Source organism: Pezoporus occidentalis, unplaced genomic scaffold (genome assembly GCF_034315485.1).
Source record: "Pezoporus occidentalis ecotype Australia unplaced genomic scaffold, CSIRO_AGI_Poc_V1 ctg145, whole genome shotgun sequence".
NCBI classification, from domain to species: Eukaryota; Metazoa; Chordata; class Aves; order Psittaciformes; family Psittacidae; genus Pezoporus; species Pezoporus occidentalis.
This window is the reverse complement of record NW_026913263.1, coordinates 162,193-186,316: the sequence shown is the minus strand read 5'-3', so window position 1 is coordinate 186,316 and position 24,124 is coordinate 162,193. Positions and strand designations below refer to the sequence as shown.

The 24,124-nt window shown below is 59.6% G+C and overlaps 4 protein-coding genes across 12 annotated transcripts in view; 3 read left to right on the top strand and 1 right to left on the bottom strand.

The window, feature by feature from the left end:
- The first annotated feature begins 343 nt into the window (after positions 1 to 343).
- On the top strand, positions 344 to 4,263 carry LOC134159346 (acylamino-acid-releasing enzyme-like). Of its 2 annotated transcripts, XM_062610151.1 has the most exons (21): positions 344 to 543; positions 626 to 752; positions 838 to 928; positions 1,022 to 1,097; positions 1,163 to 1,320; positions 1,392 to 1,529; positions 1,609 to 1,700; positions 1,775 to 1,815; positions 1,892 to 2,013; positions 2,140 to 2,200; positions 2,270 to 2,364; positions 2,455 to 2,506; positions 2,592 to 2,680; positions 2,754 to 2,892; positions 2,966 to 3,049; positions 3,125 to 3,205; positions 3,311 to 3,399; positions 3,503 to 3,693; positions 3,762 to 3,864; positions 3,932 to 4,038; positions 4,107 to 4,263. In XM_062610151.1, exons 1-21 carry the CDS (start codon positions 354 to 356, stop codon positions 4,210 to 4,212), a joined length of 2,232 nt encoding a protein of 743 aa, XP_062466135.1. In that variant the 5' UTR covers positions 344 to 353; the 3' UTR covers positions 4,213 to 4,263. The 2 variants fall into 2 exon arrangements, with proteins under 2 accessions (XP_062466135.1, XP_062466136.1); XM_062610152.1 differs by lacking the exons at positions 3,932 to 4,038; positions 4,107 to 4,263 and having other exon boundaries at positions 3,775 to 3,897.
- Positions 4,264 to 4,385: 122 nt separating this feature from the next.
- On the top strand, positions 4,386 to 9,926 carry APEH (acylaminoacyl-peptide hydrolase). 2 transcript variants are annotated; one of them, XM_062610148.1, is made up of 22 exons: positions 4,386 to 4,528; positions 4,631 to 4,739; positions 4,828 to 4,954; positions 5,047 to 5,128; positions 5,245 to 5,320; positions 5,448 to 5,590; positions 5,936 to 6,076; positions 6,150 to 6,241; positions 6,351 to 6,391; positions 6,457 to 6,578; positions 7,158 to 7,218; positions 7,321 to 7,415; positions 7,498 to 7,549; positions 7,620 to 7,708; positions 8,250 to 8,391; positions 8,512 to 8,589; positions 8,661 to 8,741; positions 8,819 to 8,907; positions 9,008 to 9,198; positions 9,264 to 9,366; positions 9,439 to 9,545; positions 9,625 to 9,926. In XM_062610148.1, exons 1-22 carry the CDS (start codon positions 4,499 to 4,501, stop codon positions 9,731 to 9,733), a joined length of 2,160 nt encoding a protein of 719 aa, XP_062466132.1. In that variant the 5' UTR covers positions 4,386 to 4,498; the 3' UTR covers positions 9,734 to 9,926. The 2 variants fall into 2 exon arrangements, with proteins under 2 accessions (XP_062466132.1, XP_062466131.1); XM_062610147.1 differs by having other exon boundaries at positions 8,250 to 8,589.
- Positions 9,916 to 14,495, bottom strand: MST1 (macrophage stimulating 1). 4 transcript variants are annotated; one of them, XM_062610153.1, is made up of 18 exons: positions 14,347 to 14,495; positions 13,839 to 13,980; positions 13,603 to 13,715; positions 13,404 to 13,518; positions 13,042 to 13,178; positions 12,850 to 12,970; positions 12,623 to 12,741; positions 12,362 to 12,527; positions 12,137 to 12,279; positions 11,964 to 12,066; positions 11,704 to 11,840; positions 11,546 to 11,581; positions 11,352 to 11,463; positions 11,207 to 11,284; positions 10,995 to 11,141; positions 10,809 to 10,915; positions 10,233 to 10,372; positions 9,916 to 10,153 (listed from the first exon to the last, which is right to left on the bottom strand). In XM_062610153.1, exons 1-18 carry the CDS (start codon positions 14,393 to 14,395, stop codon positions 9,992 to 9,994), a joined length of 2,127 nt encoding a protein of 708 aa, XP_062466137.1. In that variant the 5' UTR covers positions 14,396 to 14,495; the 3' UTR covers positions 9,916 to 9,991. The 4 variants fall into 4 exon arrangements, with proteins under 4 accessions (XP_062466137.1, XP_062466139.1, XP_062466138.1 ...); XM_062610155.1 differs by having other exon boundaries at positions 12,137 to 12,267; XM_062610154.1 differs by having other exon boundaries at positions 12,362 to 12,524.
- Positions 14,496 to 14,792: 297 nt separating this feature from the next.
- The window catches only part of DAG1 (dystroglycan 1), a 52,570-nt gene continuing 43,238 nt past the window's right edge, over positions 14,793 to 24,124 (top strand). The window contains exon 1 of one of the 4 annotated variants that reach the window (XM_062610146.1): positions 14,793 to 14,811. The gene's annotated coding sequence lies outside the window, so the exon portion shown is untranslated. Of the gene's footprint in view, positions 14,924 to 17,866; positions 18,012 to 24,124 lie in introns of those variants that run through there. The other 3 variants (XM_062610143.1, XM_062610144.1, XM_062610142.1) reach the window with 3 other exon arrangements.

The following is a 24,124-nucleotide window of genomic DNA, read 5'->3' as shown; positions in this document are numbered from 1 at the left end:
CCCCTCTATCCCGGAAGTGCTGGCCCTGGCCACGCCCCCGCTCTGCCGCCGCGACGTGGAGTCACCGGTGAGGGGCTGCGGGGGGGGGAGGACGGGGCGCGCGTGACGTCACTGCGCGGGACCCCGCCGGCCCAGCTCCCGCCAGGGCTGCACCCCGGTACCTGCCCGCGGTGCCCCGGGTCCAGCCTGGCTCTGCTCCCCGGGGCTGCCCAGCACCGCAGTCACCGCCCCTCCACCCTCGTACACCCTCCGTGCCCTAGTGAGTGCCCCCAGTGCCGTCCTCGTCCCCCCGTGTACCCCAGCGAGTGCCCCAGGACCTTCCTAATCCCCCGTGCACCCTCCTGCACCCCACCATGCCCTGGTCCTCGCCGCCCTGCACCGTGTCCCCCAGCCACCCTGTGGCTGTCCCACAGATGCCCCTGATCACGGAGGAGATGGTGGAGCTGTACCGGGAGCTGAGCGGGCACCCGGGGCTCAGCACCGCCAGCCTCGGCCCCGATGTCACCACCCAGTACGGGGGCAAGCACTGCAGCCTCAGCACCGGTACGGGGGTGAGGTGGGGGTCCGGGGGGTCCCTGCCTGCCTGGCGGGGCTGCGGCCGGTGAGCTCACCCCACTTCTCATAGAGTGGTTGCAGCGGGACCTGGAGCGGGCTGAGAACATCAGGTTCTGCCGCCAGTACCTCATCTTCCACGACGGGGCCTCCATCGTCTACTCGGGACCCACCGGCACCTGCTCCGAGATCAAGGGCGAGTGAGTCTCGTCCTATCCCCCCCTTCGCTGGCATCCCCTCGGGGTGCTGATGGCGGGGGGCTGATGGGCACCCATGCACCCACAGGCTGCTGAGCCAGGTGTCCCCCAGCGGGGCCCTCAAGGCTGTTCTGCGCAAGGTCTCCAACAAGGAGAAGAAGGAGAAGCAGTTCCTGGAGGTGAGAGGGGGAACGGGGCCGGCCTGGGTACTCCGTGGGCTTGGGGATGGATCCACACTGAAGCCTGGGGCTGTTCCGTATCTCTGCCCCCAGGTCTGGGATCAGAACCGCAAGGTGAAGAGCATCGACCTGACGACGCTGGACAAGCACGGCAGCGTCTATGATGATGGTGAGGGTCTGGGGGATGTGGAGTATGGGGGGACGGGGTGACTGGTGCCTGACCCACCTCTGCAGATGAGTTTGGCTGCCTGGCCTGGTCACACTCGGAGACCCACCTGCTCTACGTGGCGGAGAAGAAGCGTCCCAAGGCTGAGTCCTTCTTCCAGAGAAAAGAGCTGCATGTCTCAGATGAGGACATGGAGCAGCCAAAGAAGGAGGATGAACCTCTCAAGGTGGGGTCCCCCCACTCTGATGCAGACTGTGACGAGTGGGATGACGATGGGGCTGACGGGGCTGTGCGCAGGGTGAGCAGTTCGTGTACCACGAGGACTGGGGGGAAACACTGAGCACCCGCAGCGTGCCCGTCCTCTGCGTCCTGGACATTGAGGGCAGCAGCATCTCAGTGCTGGAGGGCATCCCGGATCACCTCTCCCCTGGCCAGGTCAGGATGGGGAACACACAGAAAGGGAGGTTTTGGGGGCCATTGGCAGTGCAAGCTGCTCATTCTCCTCTCCCCACAGGCTTTCTGGTGTCCTGGTGATACCGGTGTGGTGTTCGTGGGCTGGTGGCACGAGCCCTTCCGCCTGGGGCTGCGGCACTGCACCAACCGCCGGTGAGTCCCTACAGGGCACCCTGCCCCACAGCCAGGGCCCCCAGCCCCATGGTGACACCCATCTCTGCCGGCAGGTCAGCGCTATTCTACGTGGACCTGACGGGCGGGAGTTGCGGTGAGCAGCGCGTACCCCAATTCCGCAGGTGCCCCGGCTCCGAGCAGTGCCTCACCGTGTCTTCGTGCCCATGCAGAGCTGCTCTCCGAGGACACCAAGGCTGTGTGGTCCCCGCGGCTCAGCCCGGATCACTGCCGCATCGTCTACCTGGAAAATGATGCCATGGGCCCCCACCAGCAGTGCAGCCGGCTCCGCATGGTGAGCAGCACCAGTGGGACACCGGTGTGGTGCCCGTGCTGCAGGGGGGGCTGGCAGCAGGGCAGTGTGACCCCCTTCTAAAGCTCTAGTGGGGACAACACCCGCCCTGTGCTGTGCCTCCTGCAGTACGACTGGTACACCGAAGAGACCAGCACAGTGCTGGAGGTGGTGCCGCGGCAAGTGTGGGGTGAGTGCAGCCCTGAGGGTGTTTAGGGGGGTCACAGAACGGTGCTGAGCACCACTGCTCTCATTGCAGGTGCTTTCCCGGGTATCTACAATGTGCTACCAGGGCTGTGCTGGGCGGCCGACAGCCGCAGGATCGTGCTGGATACGGCCCAGCGCAGTCAGCAGGTGAGGGCTGCCATGCTAGGACGGCACTGCGGGGCACAGGGCAGCTGAGACACGTCAGGGCTCTGTTGGACTCTGCCCTCGTGCCCCTAGGACGTGTTTGTGGTGGACACGGTGACGGGCGCCACAACCTCACTGACTGCTGGTGAGTGGGGGGCCAGCAGCACCATCCCAGTGCTGGGGCAGGGTAGGTGGTCACGTCTGCAGGTCCGATCCCCTCTCCTCCCCAGATGCCCCCCAGGGATGCTGGTCTGTCCTCACCATTGACCGGAACATCTTGGTGGCCAGCTTCTCCACCCCTAGCTGCCCCCCAGCGCTGGTAAGGTGATGTCCCCCTCCCTCCTCAGTGCCCACCAGCCCCTCAGTGCTGACGCTCACCTTCTCCCATGCAGAAAGTGGCCATGCTGCCCGAGGCTGGCCAGGAGGCGCAGGTACGGTGGGTCTGCCTGCAGGACGCACCCCCTGTGCCCAGTATCAGCTGGGGCATCCGCACCTTGCAGCCCCCGCCAGAGCAGGAGAACCCCCAGTATGGTGAGTGCTGTGGGGCCAGGCTGGGCTTCACCACCCACCCCGAACCCTGCCGCCCCTCACCCTGCCTCCACAGCGGGCCTGGACTTCGATGCCATCTTCCTGCGTCCAAGCGAGGGCCCTGCTGCTCAGAAACCGCCCCTGGTTGTGATGCCCCATGGTAAGAGCTTGCCCCTGCCCGGCTCTGGCCCCTGCCCTGGCCACACAGTGTCACCTTTACCTTTGCCTTTTGCAGGGGGTCCCCACTCTGTCTTCACAGCTGGGTGGATGCTGTACCCGGCGGCACTGTGCCGCATGGGCTTTGCTGTGCTACTGGGTGAGTGACACAAGGGCTCTGGGGCACTGCTGGGTGTCACAGCACTCACAGTGTGCCCAGGACAGGGGGAGGAAAGGCTCTGATGCTGCCCCGTTCCCACCCCAGTGAATTACCGTGGCTCACTGGGCTTTGGCCAGGACAGTGTGGCCTCGCTGCCAGGCAACGTGGGCACGCAGGATGTACGTGATGTGCAGGTATGGCCCTGACAATAGAGTCCTGCAGCCCCCTGAGCTCCCAGGGTGCCCCGCGGAGGGGAAGCAGATCTTCCTGCCTCACGGGTATCCCCCGCGGTGGCAGCTCTGTGTGGAGCGGGTGCTGCAGGAGGAGGCGCTGGATGCCAGCCGGGTGGCACTAGTGGGTGGCTCACATGGAGGCTTCCTGGCGTGCCACCTCCTGGGCCAGTTCCCCGAGACCTACCACGCCTGCGTGGTCCGCAACCCAGTGGTGAACATTGCCTCCATGGTGGGCACCACCGACATCCCTGACTGGTGAGTACCAACGCCCTCACCTGCCTGCACCCCAGCCCTGCGTGCATCCCCGTCCCTCTCACCCACAGGTGCCTGACAGAGACGGGGCTGCCCTATGCACCCGATGCACTCCCAGACCCAGCCCAGTGGACGGAGATGCTGCACAAGTCCCCCGTGCGCTACGTGAACCAGGTACATCACCATCCCTGTCCCCATCCCCAGCAGCAGAGCCGGTGCTGAGGCTGTGCCGATCCCACAGGTCCGTGCCCCTGTGCTGCTGCTGCTTGGAGAGGACGACCGGCGTGTGCCCCCCAGGCAGGGGCTGGAGTATTACCGTGCCCTCAAGGCCCGGGGTGTCCCCACACGGTGAGTGGGGTGCAGGGTGCCTGGGCAGTGGGGTGTAGGCACAGCACTAACCCCCCTCTCCCCTGCAGGCTGCTCTGGTACCCAGGGAACAGCCACGCATTGGCGGGCGTTGAGGCCGAAGCTGACGGCTTCATGAACATAGCGCTGTGGCTGTCCAAGCACCTTCGGTGCTAACAGCCACCACCACGTTGCCCCCCTCACCCCAATAAACGGTGTAGCTCAGCAGCCCGGTGTCTGTGACGGTGGTGGTGTTGGTGTTACCTCTGCTTCCAGTGCCCTGGGAGCTCAGAGCCACTGGGCCTTTGTCCAGGGCAGGTCAGTGGTGTGACACAGCGCAGGGTGAACCCTGCCTGGGCACGGCTGGCACCTGCCGTGCCCCTCGCTCCAGGCTGTTGCACACACCCTGGCAGCCTGCCCTGGCCGAGCGGCCGGCACCAGCAGCACGGCACGGCACAGTCCCATGGCCTCCAGGACCCAGCAGGGCACAGAGGTGGGCAAAGGGAGCTCAGGAGGGGCTGCACGGGAGGGCACAGCCCTGATTCGGGAGGGTGGGCATGGGCAGAGGGGTGAGCTCTGCCCCTTCCCCGGCCAGGCTGCCCGCAGCCCCACCGCCTGCTACCGGGAGCTGAGCCAGTTCCCAGCTGTCACGGGCGCCGCGCTCGGGGCCGCCACAGGGGCACAGAGCTTCCAGCTCTACACCGGTGAGTCATGGGCTCGGTGCCCTGGTGCTGTGGGCCGGTGGGCCTGGCACGGTGCGGTGCGGTGGGTGCTGATGGTGCCGCCCCGCAGAGTGCAGTCGCCCCGACCTGCCCCGCCGACGGCTTCTGCGGTTCAGCCGCCATTACAGCCTGCACCGCACCGGCAATGGCGGCCTCACTGTCAGCCGGGCAGCGCTCAGCGCCGAGATCAACAACCAGTACGGCACACGCAGGCTGCTGGATGGGGCAGTGTGGCTGGTGCTGTGGCATGGCCTGTGCCCACTGCAGCCTCCTTCCCTCCCACCCTCAGGCTCCTGAGCCGGGACTCACCCACCGGGCAGCACCGCGCCGTGCTCAGCCGCTGCCCACGGCAGGGCCATGAGCTGCTAGAGGTAACAGGGTTGCCCCAGTCACAGCAGCTTCAGGCTCAACGGGGTGGCTACAGTGCCAGCGGGGGGCAGTGGGTGCTATGGTTCTGGGGTGCTGGTGCTGACCCCCATCCCCTCAGGTGTGGGGCAGCAGTGGGCGCAGCCACAGCGTGGACCTCACAGCGCTGGGGAAGCATGGGGAGGTCTACACAGAGGGTAGGGCCCCTTCCCCACAACCCTGCCCACAACACAGGCGAGGGTGGCATGGCCAGTGGCCTCTGCCTGCCTGGTACCCGGCTGTGCCTGTGCCAGGCTGGTCTTTGGCACCCTCTTACTGTGCCAGGGCCCTTTGCCTGCCTGGCCTGGTCCCACTCGGAGACACGGCTGCTCTATGTGGCCGAGAAAAGCCGACCCAAGCGATGGGCACCCTGCGCCTGGGATGTGCCAGGAGCAGCCAGGCCGCCGGAGGAGGTCGAGGATGAGGAGGTGGGTGCTGTGTACCCCATGAATACACTGTGTATGCCATAGGCATGCCGTGTACCCGATGAGAAGGCCGTGCACCTTGTGAGCGTGCCGTGCATGCTGTGAGCATGGCACATGCCCCACTAGCACTCTGTGAACCCCACAAACGTGCCATGCACCTCATAAGAGTAGTGTGCACCCTATGACTGTGGTATGCACCCTGTGAGTGTGCCATGCACGCTGTGAGCATCCCCATGCCTCGTCGGCATCACACATACCCTATGAGCATGCTATGCACCCCACAAGCATGCCATGCTGAGCTCCATGTCTGGGGCTGCCAACCATGGGACCGGGCGGTCTTTGCCACAGGACAAGGAGCAGTTTGTGTACCACGAGGACTGGGGGGAGGCACTGAGCACCCGCAGCGTGCCTGTCCTCTGCGCCCTGGACCTGGAAAGCAGCAGCCTCTCAGTGCTGGAGGGCATCCCAGAGCACCTCTCCCCTGGCCAGGTCAGGACAGGGTGCAGGGAGAGCCCTGGGGGAAGCATCCTGGGGCTGTGGGACAAGCCTGGCTGTCACACAGGCCCTGTGGTCCCCGGGTGACAGTGGTGTGGTGTTCGTGGGCTGGTGGCACGAGCCCTTCCGCCTGGGGCTGAACGCCTGCTCTAACAGGAGGTGGGTCCCCCCATGCTCCCAGCGCCAGGCTGGGATGCCCACGCTGTGCTGGCACAGTGGGGCTCAGCATGGTCATGGGGCTCCATCCTGACACACGCCTCCTCTTCAGGTCAGGGATTTTCTACTTGGACCTGAGCAGCAGGAGCTGCGGTGAGCACCGGGGCCGCAGGGGGGGTCCCTGTGTCCCTGAGGTGCTGACCTCCTGCCTCGCACAGAGCTGCTGTCAGCCGAGCACAGAGCTGCCTTCTCCCCACGGCTGAGCCCCGACGGCCGGCGCCTGCTCTACCTGGAGGGTGGCGTGGGGGGACCGCATCGGCAGTGCCTGTGCCTGCGCATGGTGAGCATGGCGGCGCAGTACCGAGCCTGGGATCACAGCCCCTCACGGTGCCCCCATGCCTTGGTTTCGCTGGTGGGGGACTGTCCGTAAGAAGGACGTGGGGCTGTTGAAGCCACGAGGATGATCAGGGGACTGGAGCACCTCCTGTATGAAGACAGGCTGAGAACGTTGGGGCTGTTCAGCCTGGAGAAGAGAAGGCTGCGTGGAGACCTCATAGCAGCTTCCAGTATCTGAAGGGGGCCTGTAGGGATGCTGGGGAGGGACTCTTCATTAGGGACTGTAGTGACAGGACAAGGGGTGATGGGTTTAACCTTAAGTAGGGGAAGTCCACGTTAGATATAAGGAAGAAGTTCTTTACTGTTAGGATGGTGAGGCACTGAACAGGTTGCCCAAGGAAGTTGTGAATGCTCCATCCCTGGCAGTGTTCAAGGCCAGGTTGGACGGAGTCTTGGGTGACATGGTTTATAGTGTGAGGTGTCCCTGCCCATGGCGGGGGGGGGGGTGGAACTGGATGATCTTAAGGTCCTTTCCAACCCTAACTATTCTATGGTTCTATCCCTGACTGCTGGCTCCCTGCAGCTCACCTGGCAGACGAGGCAGACACTGATGGTGCTCGATGTAGTGCAGGAGCCCACAGAGGGTGAGTGTTACACGGTGGGCAGGGCTGAGTGCTGCTGGGGGCTTGGACCCCCCACACTGGGTGGCCATGGCTCTGCTCACTAACACTCTGCCCTCCTTGCAGCCTTCGCCGGGCTGTTCACAGAGGTGCTGCCACTGCAGTGCTGGGCAGCCGACAGCCGGCGAGCTGTGCTGGGCACCCCGCAGCGCAGCCGCACTGTGAGCCCCAGGGACTGCAGGGATGGGGATGTGGTCCCTGCGCCCTGCAGTGATGCAGCTGCCTGTGCTCTGCCCCTCATAGGACCTGCTGCTGGTGGACACGGAGGCAGCCACCGTCACCAACCTGACGGCAGGTACGTGGCATTGGTTGCCCACAGTGCCCAGGTGAGTGTCTGCAAGCACTAATGTGATTTCTGTCCCTAGGGTCGCCCGAAGGGTGCTGGGAGCTGCTCACCCTCCAGTGGGACCTGCTGGTAGCCACATGCTCAGCACCACACCACCCCCCTAGCCTGGTGAGCAGAGCCCTGGCACCGCATGATGTGGCATGGCAAAGTGCGGTGGGGCTCCGTATGGTGTGGCATAACATGGCATGACACAGCCAAGCACGGCCAGGCATAGCACAGCAAGGCATAGCATTACACAGCACAGCATGGCATGGCATGGCACATCACAGGCAGATCCTGAATGGCATTGCATGATGCAGCATGGCATGGCATGGCATAGCCAGATCCAGTCTAGCATAGCTCTGCAAAGCCTTGGCATGACATGGCCCAGCTTTGCATGGCATAGTCAAACACAGTGTGGTGAAGCACAGCCAGCTACAGCATGGCATTGCAGAGCACGGTGTGGCGAGGAACTGCAAAGCTTGACATTGCATGCCAGGGCCAGGTACAGCACAGCACAGCCAAGGGCAGCACGGCATGGCACAGGGCTGTGTAACTAGGCATGGCATAGCACATCTGTGCATGGAACAGGGCAGCACCAGAGCACTGGGCTTGCAGTGGGGGCTGTTACAGCTGCCCCAGTGCCGATGCCACCAACTGTGGTTCCCAGGTAGTGACGGTGCTGCCACCGGCGGGCCAGGAGCTGCCCCTTCGCTGGGTGCCGGTGGAGGACACCCCAATAGTGCCCGGTGTCACCTGGAAGACCCTGACGGTCCGGCCCCCCTGCAGTGGGCAGACCGCAGCTGTGCACAGTGAGTGCCCGGGGGTCCCTGATGTGCCTGGGTGCTGCCTGGGTGCCAGGGATACCCGGGATGGGGGGTACCAGGGTAGGGGTCCTGGGGTGGGGGGTTCTGAGCGGCACCCCTTCCCAGGCACCCAGGCTTTCGAGGCCCTGCTGCTGAGCCCACCAGACAGCATGGCACCGCACCCCCTCGTTGTGTGTCCCCATGGTGAGTGAGGGGACAGTGGGGACACCCTGGCAGTGTTGGTGGCACCTGGGTGACATCCCCACTGGCCCCAGGTGGCCCCCATGCTGTCTTCGATGCCCGCTGGCGCCCAGGCATGGCCGCGCTGTGCTGGCTGGGCTTTGCCGTGCTCCTGGGTGAGTGCTGGGGAGTCTGGGGATGTGGCCACTGCACTTCACTGGAGACACCACACCCATGGTCCCCATCTCCCCAGTGAACTACCGTGGCTCTCTGGGCTTTGGCCAGGCCAGCATCAGCTCCCTGCTGTCCCGAGTGGGTGAACAGGATGTGGCGGACACCCAGGTGAGGGGCACTGGGATGGAGGGGTGGAGGGTGCTGATGGAGGTGTGCTGCTGGTGGGGTCTGCTGGGAGGATGCTGATGGTGGGTGCCCATGGATGCAGCTGGCAGTGGAGCAGGTGCTGCACAGTGAGCCCCTGGACCCAAACCGCCTGGCCCTGCTGGCTGGTTCCCATGGAGCCTTCATCGCCCTCCACCTCCTCACCCGTGAGCCCAAGCGCTACCGAGCCTGTGCCCTGCGCAGTCCTGTTTCCAACCTGCCTGCACTGCTTGGGACCTCCGACATCCCTGACTGGTGAGTGTGTGCCGTGCTCCCCCTGGTCCCCACAGCACCCACCTCACCAGCACACTGTGCCACAGGCGCTACACCTCCCTGGGGCTGCCCTACTCCTTCGAGCGGGTACCACGTGCCGAGGAGGTGGCCACCATGCTGCTGCGTTCTCCCATTGCCCAGGCGGCACGGGTAAGGCAGGGCAGGATGGGTGTGGAGGGCAGGGGGCAGGGTGCCAGGCACTCACCGCTGCGTGTGCTGCAGGTGCAGACACCAGTGCTGCTGTGTGTGGGTGCCCGGGACCGACGTGTCAGCCCCACGCAGGCGCTGGAGCTCTACCGGGTGCTGCGGGCCAGGGGGGTGCCCGTGCGGTGAGTGGGGAATAGGGGGATAGAGCAGGGAGGTGCCGGCTGAGCATCCCCCTCTATTCCATCCCATCCCACCCTGCAGGCTGTTGTGGTACCCGCAGGGTGGCCATGCACTAGCCGGCGTGGAGATGGAGGCCGATGTCTTCAAGAACTGCGCCCAGTGGCTCCTTCAGCACATGGGGCTGCCCTGATGGGACAGGACAGGAGAGCACAGCCCCCAGCACCCACGGTGACCCTGCCTCTGTGCCAGCCCCAAGGATGACCACTGGCCCTGGGGACCATGCCAGGACCAGAGAAGGATGAAGCAAGTGTAGCTGGAGGCAGGATAGGATGCAAGCTGGGGTTTGGTCTTAAATAAACATGAGAGACCCTATGCAGTGCTAATGGCCGTGGCCAAGGCTGTGCCTTTATTGCATGGTGGTGGCTGTGCCAGGCTGGGCCGAGCCGGCTCAGCCCATCTTCATCACCTTGTAGATCCAGTCAACGTAGAGCGACACACGGATGAAGAGGGCAGGCTGGTCAGTGCGGGCGCAGACACGGGATGGGGTGATCACTCCCTCCAGCACCCAGCAGTCGGCCGTGAGGCAAGCCAGTGGCCCCCCGTAATCCCCCTGTGGCACCCAGGCAGCAGCGTCACCCCGGTGCCAGCACCCTGGACTCCCCCAAGGCAGCACTCCGGGCCCAGCTCACCTCACAGGCCCCCACACCGGCGCGCAGCGGGGCTGTGCAGAGCTCGCTGTCCTTCACGCGTCCGCGCAGCGCTGCATTGCACTCACCATGGGCCAACACCGGCAGCCACGCCACGTTCAGCACACCACCATCCGCCGTGCCTGTGGGCAGGGGAGGCACCAGTGGGGGATGCCACGGCAGTGGGGACGGCGCAGGCAGGGGGGTGCCATGGCACAGGGGTGGCACTGGCAGGCAGGTACCATGGCAGGGGGCACACAATATAGAAGGTAATGTTTGCAGGAGTGCCCTCACAGGGAGTCCTGTGGATAGGGAGTGAGCAGGAGGGTACTGTGGATAGGGAGTGAGCAGGAGGGTACTGTGGATAGGGAGTGAGCAGGAGGGTACTGTGGACAGGGATGATGCGGTGGGCAGGGGGCTGGCACAGGCAGGAAAATGCCACAGAAGGGAGATGCTGTAAGGAAGGGGATGTCATCAACTTTGGGATGCTGTCGGCAGGGGATGCCATTGCAGGGGAATAGCATAGGCAGGGGATGTCGGGCAGGGGATGCTGTTTCAGGGGCTGCCCATGGCAGGTACCTCTGGTCTCCCCCCAGCCGGCGATCTCGCAGATGGTGCCCGCGGGCACAATATAGCGCTCAGGTGGGAGGCAGATCAGGGCCACGCGCCTGTTCAGAGTTGCTGGACTGCAGCAACGAGAGGAACAGTGGGACGTAGTGGCAGCCTAGCCAGCCATGGGGTACCAGAGGGACTGGGGCAGCTCACCTCGCCAGCTTCAGCATCACCAGCTGGGATTCAGAGGGGCCGCAGACGATCCGTGTGATGGGGATTGTCTGCAGGTCTGGGTCTCCAGGGCCGGGGTCCTTGAAGAGAGTCCCCAGGTGCACCTCATAGCCCGTGAGGTCAGCATCACTGCAGGATGGGGATGTGAGGACATGGGGGGGTCCCATCACCCCACACCCCAGCCCCAGCCTTACCAGGAGGAGAAGCACTGTCGTGTGCTGATCACCCACTGTTCCTTCACCAGGGTTCCCCCACAGAAGTGCACACCGGCGCTGTGGGGATGGGGGTCAGCTCCAGGAGGACACTGGCTGCATGGCAGGGAGCTGGGGAGCCACTCACCGGTTGCGGATGCTGACAGTCCAGGGCGAGTTGCCGGGCTGGCCACCAACAATGCGCCCTTTCAGCTGCAACCTCTCATCCCGCTGGCCACACTCCTTGAAAGCCACTGTGTCTGCGGGCACGGTGGGTGTCAGATGGGGCCATGCCACCAGCACTTGCCCCATGGCAGTCACCCGGCACCTGTGGGCCCCAACCTGCATTCTCCAGGACAGAGGGCACTGTGCTGCCAGCTGTGGAGAGAAAGCACAGGTTGGCACTACAGCAGGGTCCAGCCATCCTGGGGGGACCAAAATCACCCTAGGGGGTGACCAGAGACACCCTTAGCGCTGCAGGGGTGCGGATAGGGGCTCACAGCAGGGCTTGATGGCACAATAGTCAAAAGGGGTGCGGGGGTCCATGGTGTAGCACCAGGGGCCATGGCTGTCGTTATCGGGGTTGCGGCAGTAGTTCTCCTCCAGGTGCGCTTCAGGGTGGGTGAGAGGTGAGATCCTGCCACGAACAAGTCACTGTCACCATCACCATTCTGTTCCCCATATACCCATCTCCATCCCCAACCCTGTGTCCATCCCTGTCCCCACACACTGACCCCAGTGTGCTCCCTCGCATACTCACTGGGGCACATGGGGTGTTTGGGCAGCCCACGGCTGGCAGGTGATGCCTTTTCGTGTCTTGCTGACATGACCGCGGTAGTGCTCGCCATGGCCATGGTAGCACTCTGGAGACAGGCAGGGAGGGCTGGCACCCACAGCAAGCACCCCACAGATGGGTGCCTGGGGTTGGCTCACCTTGGGCGCCCAGCTCGTCAGGGCAGCGGCGGATGTGGAAGCAGAAGGCGATGCGGACAGTGGAGCGGGCAGTGAAGCACCATGGAGCCTCTGAGCCGTCAGGGTTGCGGCAGTAGTTCTCTTGCAGGTCCCTGGTGGAGGGGCTGCATGGGTGCCCCCCAACCGCACACCCAGGGGTGCTGCTCACAGCCACCCTCCCCACATGCATCCCCCCGACCCCCTTACTTGCAGGGGTACTTCTTGGGTGTGAAGTGGTGCTGGTGGGGCACCTGGGCATCCCAGCGCTGGCAGGGGATCCCTGACACGGTGATGTTCACCCGTCCCCGGTAGCCTTCGCCTTTGCCCCTGAAGCAGGTGGTGGTGACGTTGAGGGGCCGTGGGCGTTTCTCTGCTTGCATGGCCGGAGAGGAGCAGAGTGGCACGGTTAGGGTGCACCGGGACACCCGGTCCCAGCCGCGGATGACGGTGACATCAGCAGGCACGTACTGCACAGGCGGATGCGACAGTACTCGCGCTCCCGCCTGGGGTCGATGGTGTAGCACCAGGGCCGTTCTGAGCTGTCAGGGTTGCGGCAGTAGTTGTCGTCCAGCCCCTTGTCAGGGTACCTGGTGCAGAGACAGGGAGCAGTGGTTGACGGTGGTCCCAGCACCCCAGCACATGGCACAGCTGGGGCTGCATGCTGCCCAGCACTGCGCACTGCCCGGAGCTGGTACTTGTGGGGATGGTAGGGGTGCTTGTGTGGGTGCTGCATGTCCCAGCGCTGGCACTCTGTCCCTGACTCGGTGTGGTCCACAGTGCCACGGTAGTCCTCCCCATTGCAGGTCATGCAGACGGCTGCCAACAGCCAGGGGGCACTCAGTGTGGGGGACACAGGCCACAGGGAGCCCCTGGGATGCAGCACTCACCATCCTCACACTTCTTGATGCCGCAACTCTGGTGTCGGATGTTGGGGTCAACGGTGTAACACCACGGGCCCCGCTTGTCCTGGTCTGGATTGCGGCAGTAATTCTCCTCTAGACCATTGTGGGGTGACGGTAGGAACCTGCAGGCAGCAGACGAGGTAGGAGGGCTGTGGGGAGACCCTTGCCCTGGGGTGGGCACAGCCCAATGCTATGCTACCCTGGGCAGTGCCACTGCACCTACATGGTCCCCATTGCCCCCACGCGGTCTCTATTGCCACCATGCTGTCCCCAGCCTATTCCCTCTTGCCCCAAGCTGCCTGGGGCCACTGGTGGGTGCTGTGGAGCAGCTGGGGACATGGAGGCACCTGTGGTCATGGGGTGTTGTGGCTTGCCAGTGCTGGCAGCGCAGACCCTTCTCCGTCACGGCCCGTGTGCCACGGTAACTGGAGCCATTGGCCACGATGCAGTCCCGCAGGAAGACTGGGGAAAGCAGAGCATACGAGCAGTGAGGAGCCCTATGCCTGGTCTGTGGTGTCCCCATGCTCACCCATGGCATCAGCCCACCTTTCTTCTGGTACAGGTCATAGTGGATGTTTTTCTGCAGCTGGATGTGGGGTGAGTTCTGGGTCCAGGGCAGCAGCTGGCACAGCTGGCTCTGCCGGTTGTGGTGGAAAGCCCTGGGAGGCACAGGGGGAGCCTGGCGTGGACCCATAAGGGGCAGGAGCAAGGGGCACACATGTGGGCACCCAGCAAAGAGCACGGAGTGAGCCCTGTGTCATGACCCTCCCAGTCCCGCTCACCGGCAGGCCAGGCTGGTGGCACAGAGCCAGGCACACTGCTCCTCAGAGCCCTGCTCTGGCGGCGGCAGCGGTGCGTCTGCAGGCACTGCCAGCAGCTCGGTGGCTCGCAGGCGCTGGAAGTCATTGAGGGGGGAACGGTGGCCTGCAGAGGGTGGCAAGAACTTGGAGAGACAGCATGGACATACAGGCCCTGCTGAGCGCGGGGTCCAGCCCCACAGAGCAGGAGATCTCTGTCCTGTGGAGTGTGGGATCCCAGACCCACTCTGTCCTGTGGAGCGTGGGATCCTGCCCCGCAGGGCACAGGACCATGGACCCATGTCCCATGGAGCAGGAGGGTCCCTGCACAGCACCTGCTGTAGGCCTCTAGCTCCTGCTGCCCCCCTGTGCCGCAGGCCCGGGCAGTGTCCTGAAGGCTCCTATCCCGACCCCACGTCCTGCCTAAGGTCCCGCACTGCCCCACGCCCTCGGCCACCACGGGAGCCCCACAGCGCCCGGCCCGGGTCCCTACCTGAGGCCAGGGCCGCGGCCAGGGCGAGGACCCCCAGCACAGGCTGCATGGCGGCGTCCCCGCGCTGCGGCAGCGCCGGGGCGGCACCGAGCAAATATTTGCCCGCGGGACCGGGGCCAGGCGGCGCCGGGGTCGGCCTTCGGCGGGAACGCACGTGGGCCGCGGGGCGGGGCCTAAGACACGGGGGGCGTGGCACACGGTATGGAGGCGGGGGCGTGGTCTAAGGCACGGGAGAGGGACTGGAACCGATATTGGGGCGGGGCTTGGAGCGACGCCAAAAGGGGCGGGTGTTGCGGTGGGCGGGGCTCCACCAGGGACGGCCGCAGGGCGCGCGGGAAGGCGGGATCGCGCGCGGCCAGGTGGGGCGGGGCTAGAGGTGGGCGGGGCGTGCGCAGGCGGCGGTCGCCGATTGGCCGCGGCGCGCTCGTGCCGCCGGTTGCTAAGCGCCGCGCGCCCCTCCCCTAGGTACGTGCCCGCGCGGGGTCGCGCTCGCTCCGCGCCGCCCGCTCGGTGCGTCGGGGCCGCTGGCGGCGGGGAGCGGCCTCCGGGGAGCGGCTTCCGCGCCCGGCTACGCACGGTGAGCGGTCCGCGGGAACTGGGGTCGGGGCGCGGGTCTGGCCTACGCCCGGTGGCGGCACCTGCCGGGCCGCACTGCCCTTGGCCTACCGGGCTGGCTGGGTGCGGGGCCGGGAGCAGTGGCGCGGCCTGAGGCAGAGGCGCGGCGGGCCCGGGCTTCCCGGTGCGCGGGCAGCTGCGCGGCGCGGCCCGGCGCGCCCTCCGCGGCCTGTCGGGGCCCGGTGCGGGCGGCGGCCCGGGCGCCGTGCGGGGTCCGGTCCCGGCGCCGCTACCCGGTCGTTCCGCTCTTCCTTCCCTCCTTCTCCTCGCTGCTTTCCCGCCTCCCAGCTGCACCGGAGCCGCTGTTCGGTCGCCGTCCGGGACCCCCCGGGGCCTGGGTGGCCGCCGCGCCCGGGGGTGCCCGCCGGGGGGCCGGCTCTGCCGGCGGGCGGGAGGCCGAGCGGGCCCGGGCCGGGGTACTGGACGGCCGGGCCGGGTACGACTGTGCCGGGCGAGGCGTGGGGCTCCGCTGCAGCCGCCGGTAGGGCGGTAGGAGCGGCTGGGCTGTGCTGGGGGCGGCGGTAGTCGGTCGGTCCCTGGACGCGCCGTAGCGCCGGAGCCTGTGTGTGCGCCTGGGCTCTGCCCCGCGGGTCTGCAGGAGCCCGCCCGGCGGCTCTTCGTGTTCACCGGGACCGGCCGGGCCCCGGTGGGTGTCCAGGAACCGGTGGGTCTCGTTGTGTCTCTGAGCACGCTCCCCATGCAGTGGTGCCGGGACTCTCGGCTCCACGTCCGCACCGGCCTGACCTGCCGGGGGCTTTGCGGGGTCCCTCCGGCTCCCAGGGCTGACTCTCGGCGGAGGCTGCTCCAGGCACGACAGACCTGCAGTCAAACTTGTGAGGGTGCGTACATGCGAGTAAATAGTTCTGCTGAGGTGTAAATGTGGGATGCTCCCCGTGGCCTCCCAGGCTCCTCAGAAGCAACAGGCTCTGAAGCAGCTTGCACGGGTCTCCAGTGAATTTAGCAAATTTTTGCCCCAGGTTTGAAGTTTGAAAACCTCCCGTGTGTGTTTTTAGAGTGTCACTGGGTCTCTGCTGCCCAGGATAGGGGGACATGAGAGGGTAGCAGGGCTTGCAATTATTCCCTGAGATCCTGGAGCTTTTGGCTTCTCAGCTTGGGAAAATGGCACTTATGTTGTTCACCTGTATCCAAAATGAGATTAAAATCCTATTTTTATATAAAAAGACCAAACATTTGCCTGTCTTCTCTCAGTCCCTTCAGGCAGGGTCTTCTTTCCACTGCCATGACATGATGGACCGCTACTGTATTTTGCTTTGGGAATACTGTTCTTCACAAAATCTGTTATTTAACTGTTTATGTGAAATGCTTTTTCTCTCATCTTTAGCTTTATAGATTTCATTCCTCGCTTTAGGACTTCCTAACTTGTAAATTTCTTCACAGAGTCTCTGTCACTATAGTGAGCATCGTAGACCACTTATTCATTCTTCACAATGCTTGTCATTGCACTCTTCTATCCTAAATATAGGGTAGTATGCCAATGAGAGAAGCTCGAGAGCAAGCTGAAGTGCTGGAAACACCACTGTTTACTCAGAGGAGTAATCAGCAAAGCCTGGCTGATTCCAGGTTGCGCCGTCTTCTTGCTGCAGGAGCTTGCTCTCAGTTCTGTGGGAGCTGGCACAAATTGTTGAATAATGACAAAATGTTGACAGCACATGTTAGCTTAGAAATACCCATTTCTTTAAGGAATTGTGTAAACCGAGTAGTAAATTCTGGGGCCTGGAGAGGTGGATATCTCTAGCATACTGTGATATCAATGGAGGTGTTCTGCACCTTGCTGTATACCTGTAGGTTTTGTATGAGATTTGTTAACCCTGACCACTTCTCTGCTTTTAGAAATGGCTGGTGCTCACTGCTAGTTCCAGCACTGCTTACCCACTTCTTTCTCATCTCCCACTGCCTGGTGTGCTGGGCTCGCTGCTACAAGAAGTGAAGGAGGATGCGTGACAGAGCGAGACCTTTTGCCAGCTTCAGCCGCAAAGCACGTGGGTAGAATTGGCTCGAAGTTGTGACCATAGCTTGTCTTCCACGGACGGCTGGTCTGGAGGAATTCCCACATTGTGTCTTGTCGGTAGAGCTGCTCTCTGGCAGTGAGGGGTAAGGTCTGAGGGAGTGCTGCTGCATCCTGGCTGTGTGAGCACGCTGGCTGACAAGCCTGAGAGGTGCTTTGCACTAAAGAGCAGTGGTCCTGCTCAGCTCCTGATGGAGGAGAAGACCGTGTGGTTGCATAAGCTAGGTCCTGTGGGAGTTTTAAAGCTTCAGTGCCCACAGCAGAGGTGTGAGATGCAGCCTGTTGTCAGCCTGGCACAGAAGATGCGATGGTTCTGCCCTGGCAGGAGTGCTGTTTTTCAACAATAGGAATGGTGTCTCCTTGTCTTTTCCATGTCCCTTGGAGGAAGGGATAATGAGAGAAGTTGTGCCAGTGTGGGGAGGAAGTCCAACTGATGGGAGTAAAACTGTCTTGTTTTGGCAGTGACAGCTACCTGGAAAGTTTTGTGGTGGGGATGATTTTGGATGGTTTGTGCTTTTACTCCTGTTAGCTGAGGAATATTGCAGAGGATTTATTCTAGTAATGATTAATTGGAGTGAGGGGAAAATGCAGACTCTGAATTCTCCGTGGGCAAACAGGGGTCATGTAAATAAATGCCTCTGACATTCTTTGTGGTGCTTGTGGACTGTCTACCAATTACTTCTGGTCTCTTGCTGAATCAGTGAGGGGCTGTCACTCCTTGAGCTCAGAGTACTTCAGCAGTGATTTGGCCGAAATACAAATAAACACAGTTGGACTGACCTAGTGTATCTGAGCTCTTGGTATGCTGAAAATGTTTGTTCTTGGGATGTTTGTGCAGTCTGGAGAGCTCTGTACCTTAAACCTGATTCGCAGAGGACCCTGACCATGCTTAAGCAGTGAAACATAAATGATCAGCCTGAAGAACTTGTGCTTTTAGGACTCGTTCTGCGGGACTAAGTTTGAGCAAACTACTAAGGTGCTGCTGGATGGGAAGTTAATACATTAACCTATGTGAATACACTAGGTAGGTGCACTTTCTAATCCAGTGTCTTTTTCTCTGTGTGTGGGTGTGTGTATCCCTGCACTTATTCATTGGCTTAAACTGTTTCTGGTTCAGCTTTTCTGGGATAAAGTTTTAGCTTGCCAGTGGGGAAGATGGTTGCATGTATTTGGTGTTACCACTTTCTTTGTCATTGCATTTTGGATGACCTGATCTGAGCTGATCTGCTGGTGCAGCACTGTCCAAAGGAGATGGTCCAAGTTCCCTGGCCAGGCAGGCCAGTTCCCTTCTTGTGGGTGCCTGCTGGGCCTGTCGGCTGATGGCCCCAGGGACCAGCAGAAAGCTCCTTGGCTGTTGTGTGTGTTGTGAACTGTTCTGGGTGTCTGGTGAGGAGGAGAGGGGACAAGGTGAGTGGCACGCCTTTGTTCAGGTTATGGGGAGGCAATGGGGGCCTCCCACTTCTGTTGGCAGTGATCTGCTTGGGTCAGCAAATGTGTCTTGGAAACACAGCCTGAATTAAAGCTGGAGCTTCTTGCCTGATGGTAGCTTCTGCCCGAGTGATTAGCTGGGGTGAAAGCAATGTAAGGCACCCTAGGAATGCACCCCGTTTTCCTGGATGCCGTGTCCTGCTCAAGGTCACCTCAGACTGGCAGTGCTGGTTTTTGGGAGCCAGGCTTGATGTACACTAGGAAGTTCCCTGGAGTGTCTGCTTATAGCAGCCTCTCCTCTTCCACATCTAGGGTCCCATCCCTGGGCAGTGTGCTGGTGTCTGAGAGCCAGGGAGGGCTGCTGGGCTACCACAGCTGCTGACGGTGGGCCTTGGATATGTCTAACTGTGGAGAGCTCACGACAGCCCCCCAAAACCTTAACAGAAATGGTTTTCTGCCATGTGGCCCCATGGGCTATGTCACTGCCGGCCCATGTCAGTCCCAATGCCGATGCCACCATGGCAGTCCTGGGGTGAGCCACAGAGGGTTAAGTTGTGTGGGATGGCTGAGCTGGTGTATGGTTTGCTGCTTTCAGAGAGGAGGGGTCCAACCTCCAGACATGCAGTTGTGGTGGTTGCATTTGAGCTGATCTTTTTTCCTGGGTTAACTTTCTGTGACTTAGTAACCTGGATTGTCCATGGTAGGAGCCCCAACCAGAAGCAACTTGTCAGCGCTCCAGCAGTGTGGGTGGAGAGGAAGCGAGGCCCAGCGTGGAGAAGAGGTAGAGGAGGAAGCAGTGGGCATGGTCCCCATGCTGGAAAGCAGTGGGTTAGCTCAGGACAAGTGGTTGCCTCAGCCAGCCTCATGGTTTGATGCTCTTTAAAAGGGCCTTTTGCCTGCTTTCAGCTGTGCTTCCTCCCACATACCAGCCGTGGTGCTGGGCTGATGCACTGGTCAACTGGCTTTGCTAACTTGGCATAACACTCTTGGGGTTTTTCAGCTAGACCCATTCTTCACTGGCTTTGCAAAGTGGTCAGGAGCGGTGTTGAAGGTAAGGAACCGTTGTAGTGGCAAAGCCTTTTCTTGGGATGGTGCTCCTAGCCGTAATGGATATTTGCTTTTTCAGGGTTGAGCTGTCCCCCAGGTTTCACTGTCCTGCGGGTGTCCTCTAGGTCTGTGGAGTAATTCTTGGTTGGATTCAAAGCACACTGTCTCTGGCAAACCTTCACATGCTGATAGGGCTTGGAAAGAGTGTAGAACTTATCCCAGCCCTGCAGGTGGACAGTGTTCAGTTTTGGCTTGGGTTTTTCTTTAGAAAAACAGCCTCCTGGCCTCACCTAGCCTGTAAAGATATATTTGAATGAAAATTTTTGCTGTTGAGTTCTGCTTTCTTCCCCTTTTCTTGTGTTCTGGTCTCACCACAGTACTCAGCTATGGCATTTGCTGTTACTGCAATCCTAAATAAGGGTACGGTGTGTATTTTATACTTCTGAGAAGGACTCGATTCATAGAGGGTTACATGGGCAGCTTCAGAAATATTTTGGATTCTGGCTCCTCTGAGCTTTCTAACAAACTGGCTTAGAAGCCTCTTCCTGCAATGCAAATGCTCCTTGGTAAGGACCTGATGAGCGGCATTCCTCCTCTCCCTCCTTAGGGGGTGAAAAAGTGATTATGGAGAGGTTTCAGTTTACTCTAGCATGGTTACAGGTCACGAGAGTGCTGAATGCATATAGGCCATGAATTCACACTGAGTCTTTTCTTTTTTTTGATCTAGATTGTACATTTAGACTTCAGAAAGCTTAGTCTTCTGTGAAGTGTGTTCCTTAAGGGTGGGGATTAGCATTCAGTAATTTTGATGAGGGTTTCCGGTAGCAGATACCAATCATTTTTATATCGGTCCCAAAGGCTGATTGATTTTTGGATGAGCCCGAGTAAGAAGAAGCCCGGAGAGGGTTTGAAGCAGCGCTTTTTCACTTGATTGTTGAATTACAACAGGTAACCTGAAAGCCTCGTGCCACTGTCACAACTTAAGATTGCAATGTGGGGGCTGTCTGTGCTGTTGCTCCCTTGTGGGTAGCGCTGCCTGTTGCTTGTCACATAGGCTGCTTTCTTTCATGTGCTAGGTCAGAGCCCAAGTGGACTCCTTCCTCCAAGCTCTTTGGGAAATGCATCTCTTCCCAGAGCTCCTATGAGGCCCCGAAAGGATTTCCTTAGATGTGTGTGGCTTCTTTGGGACTTTTTGATTACAGGGCAAATGGACCAGGAGTGGTTGATTAAAAATGATCCCTGTCTCTAGTGCTCAGTTAGTCAGCAGCCCAGGATGCTGTTCAAATACTACTTTAATCAGAATATTTAATATTTAATCAGAAATAGTTGCTGAGTTTTTCCAGTATGGCTTCAGTGCCTCTCCTATAAACTCATCTGCAGCCCTTCAGTGCTGGTTTATAGCTGAGAGTGTCTTCTGCAGCAAGGAAATTTTCATCTGGCCTTCTTTACTTACTGCTGAAGCAATGTATAAGGTGAGATCTTTTGTTATCTTTGTGTCTCCTGGGATTCCTATGGGAAGACCTTACACAGGTGTGGGCTTCTGGGTGGGTAACAAAAGGCATTTAGAGCCAGGAGGCAAAACAAGATGAGTATATGCTGATATTGAATGCTTTGGGGCTTGCTTTTACCTCTAAGGAAAAGACCTTCTCTCTAGATCAGCTTTCTCTGAGGATGAGAACTTTCTTTTCCCAAAGGAAGGAATTCTTCCAATGAAATGGTCTTGCAGTCATCTACAAACAGAGTTGTGGAAAATCTGCCATGATGATTTTGACACTAGGGTTGTGATGATTCCCTCTTGGTGTTCCTCAGACTTTCTAGCTGGGTCTTGACACCTGTGGAGCGTGAGCTCTGTGTGCTGTAGGAGCCGATTCCTGCATGACGTGCCATGCATGGTGTGTTCCCACCCCAAAGGAAATATTTCTAGTGGAATTTTTATGGTGGTGCCTGGGGCCTCCATTAGAGAATAAAAGGTGGCTATTCTAAAGCCTTCTCCAAATTAAACTTTGCATGATCCTGTCAGGAAGATGCACAGAATCAGTGTAGCTCTGCCGCTCTGAAAATTAGACTTCTGTAGACGCAGTGTGAAGATTGGCTGGAGACAGGGGTGCGACTGCACTGGTTCAAAGGGAGAACCTTCCTCTAGTATTTTGCCTAAAGTTCAAAACCCCTTTGCCTATCTGCTCCAAACATTCCTCAGCATCTTTCCTTTTTCCTGCACACTGTACAGTAGCACATGTTTTAAGACATGTTGGAAAGTGTGATTTTGGTAGTAGTGGCAACAACAGGCACAAACAACTTGTATCATTGATATAATTAATTCTTGCTTTGAGTTCATTGAAAGCTTATGCTTTACATACAGCAGTGGAATAGCTGTTTTATGGAGTGTCTAAGCGGTCCTGCAGGTGTTGGAATGTGGTCACAACGCAGATCTGTCTGTCCTGTGTGGAATGAAGCATCAGGAATAAGGCAATAAACCTCAACATAATTAGTGTCCAGGTTAGATCAGCTGTTTTTTAGGCTGGGCATTAATGATTTTGTTGGTGGCAGTAATGCAGAAGTGATTTGGACTAACGATCTCATGGAACTTGGCATGAAGGTCTGTGCCATGGCACTGTGTATGTTCACAGGGTATAGGTTTGGGTCCCCCAGAGTGAGATATTTGGCCAAAATGTGAAACTTTGTGTCCTCTGCATGGAGAATTTTGTGCCTCCACTGGTGTTTGTGAAGCTGGTGCTTTATGTTTACCCATGTGCCATCAGCCTTGTGCTGCTGGCTCTTTCAGCAAACACTTGATCATATCTTAGAATAAGATTTTATTTGAGTATCAGGTAAGGGAGGTGAAAAGTTTGGTCTTTGGAGAGTAAACACAAATCTCCTTCAGTGCAGAGGAAGCTAAAGCAACCTGTTGTAACGGCAAATCCCCATGAGCCTGTGGTAGTAAGCTATAAGGGAAGTAAAACAGTAGGGCTTTATAGCCTCTAGGAAACTTTGTGATTGAAGCTTACAGAAAAAAGGGCTTCATTTGCTACAGGGAACAATGACATTGTATATTGTGGACTTAAAGCCTTGCAAAGGCAGTGGTGCTCCCCAGTGTCATAATGGTGATAAGCCGGGATAAAAGTTGTGTATGATTCTGCCTGCTGAGTGTGGGAGAGAGAAGTATTCCGTGATTACCATGGCTAATTTAGGTGTGAGAAGGTTTGCTTGGAAGCCTCAGTCAGAAGTGGATGAGCTCCTGGAGTCTAGAAGCAGTTCTCCAGACCTGTGATGTGGTCCAGCCACCACCCTTCCCTCAAACCAGTGTCCCAGCACTGGTACCATAGTGCTGGGATCAAAACTGCACGCCCTGTTTTCCTGGAAACTGGAATCCCCACCCTCCTCTTCCTTCTCCCCACTGTGCTGGTTCTGTGCTGCTACACCAAAGCCTGCTTTGCTCCTGAAGCATCCTAGTCTTTGGGTCAAGTGGAAGCAATGGAAGTGCTGCTCGCCCTTGCCTCCTGCTTTCCCCGTGCCCAGCACCGCTGGCTGGAGCCAGGACCTGAGGGACAGGTAGGGCCATGTATTGCTTACAGCCCCTCAGTGACTTCTGATGTGCAGACTGACTGCTGTGTGAGCTCAGCCTGGCCTGGCGGTGGATGTCCCCAGGGAGAGGGGCCATGGTGTTGTCCTGCCGTCACAGGAAGAAGCTGTTTCCTGCAGACCTCTGTGCTGCAGCCTTGTGCTGTGTGCCTTGCTCTGGTGTGACCCAGCTCAGCTGCCTCCAGACTTTTTCTCTTCTCTGAATTGCAGACTCCTAAAGCTTCCCTGGAGGTGCATAACTTTGTATAGCAAGCTTAATCCTGCTGTCTTCAGGTAAGCCTTTTTGCACCTTCCATGGATTTCTGACAGTCTGTTCACATGCTGGTTAAAAACCTTTGCCTTGATGCGGTGCTTCAGGAGATGGTTTGAGGCAGCTTCTCCCCTGTTCCATAACGAAAAGCAGAAGACAGAGAAGGCAGATTTGGGATCTGACTTTTCCTGAAGTTGAGATGAAATCAAGGCACTGCAAATAGCAGCAGTTCTGCCCTTGCTGCCCTGGCTGTGTGTACCTGTTCAGCTCAGATCCCGCTGGAAAAGCAGTCCACCGCCAGCATGAGGAGATCACAGAACACAAGGTTGGGTGCAGAGCTCTTCCCTGTGAGTGTCTTTTGGACTGGTGTAGTTCGTGGCTTGGTCACTCCAGCTGGGAGCCTGGGAAGGAGTGCTTCACATGCTGAAGTCCTGTTTTCTGGTCATATATGGGAATTCAGGCTGGTTAAGCCGACTCCTGATGCAAGTGTTTAGGGGTGGGATGATTCTTTAAGCAGTGACTTAAGATGATGATTCTTGGTGAATTCTGTGCAGCTGACTCTAAGCCCTGTTTGGAACCAGCAGTTGTGGGCTGTGCCAACTGGAAAAGGTCAGCTGAAGCAAGGAGCCAAGGGGCACATGGCAAGGTGTCTGGTTGGGAGCGAGGAAGAGCCACCCTCAGTATCCATAGAAGCAGATGGCTCTGCTCAGCTCTGCAGCTTGTACTGATCCAGGAGCAGACACCTTTCATTCCCTAGCATGTCAGTGCCTGCTCTGGTCTGAGGCAGACCCAGGCGGGTACAGTAAGTACATGGGTCTGCATCTCAAAAGATC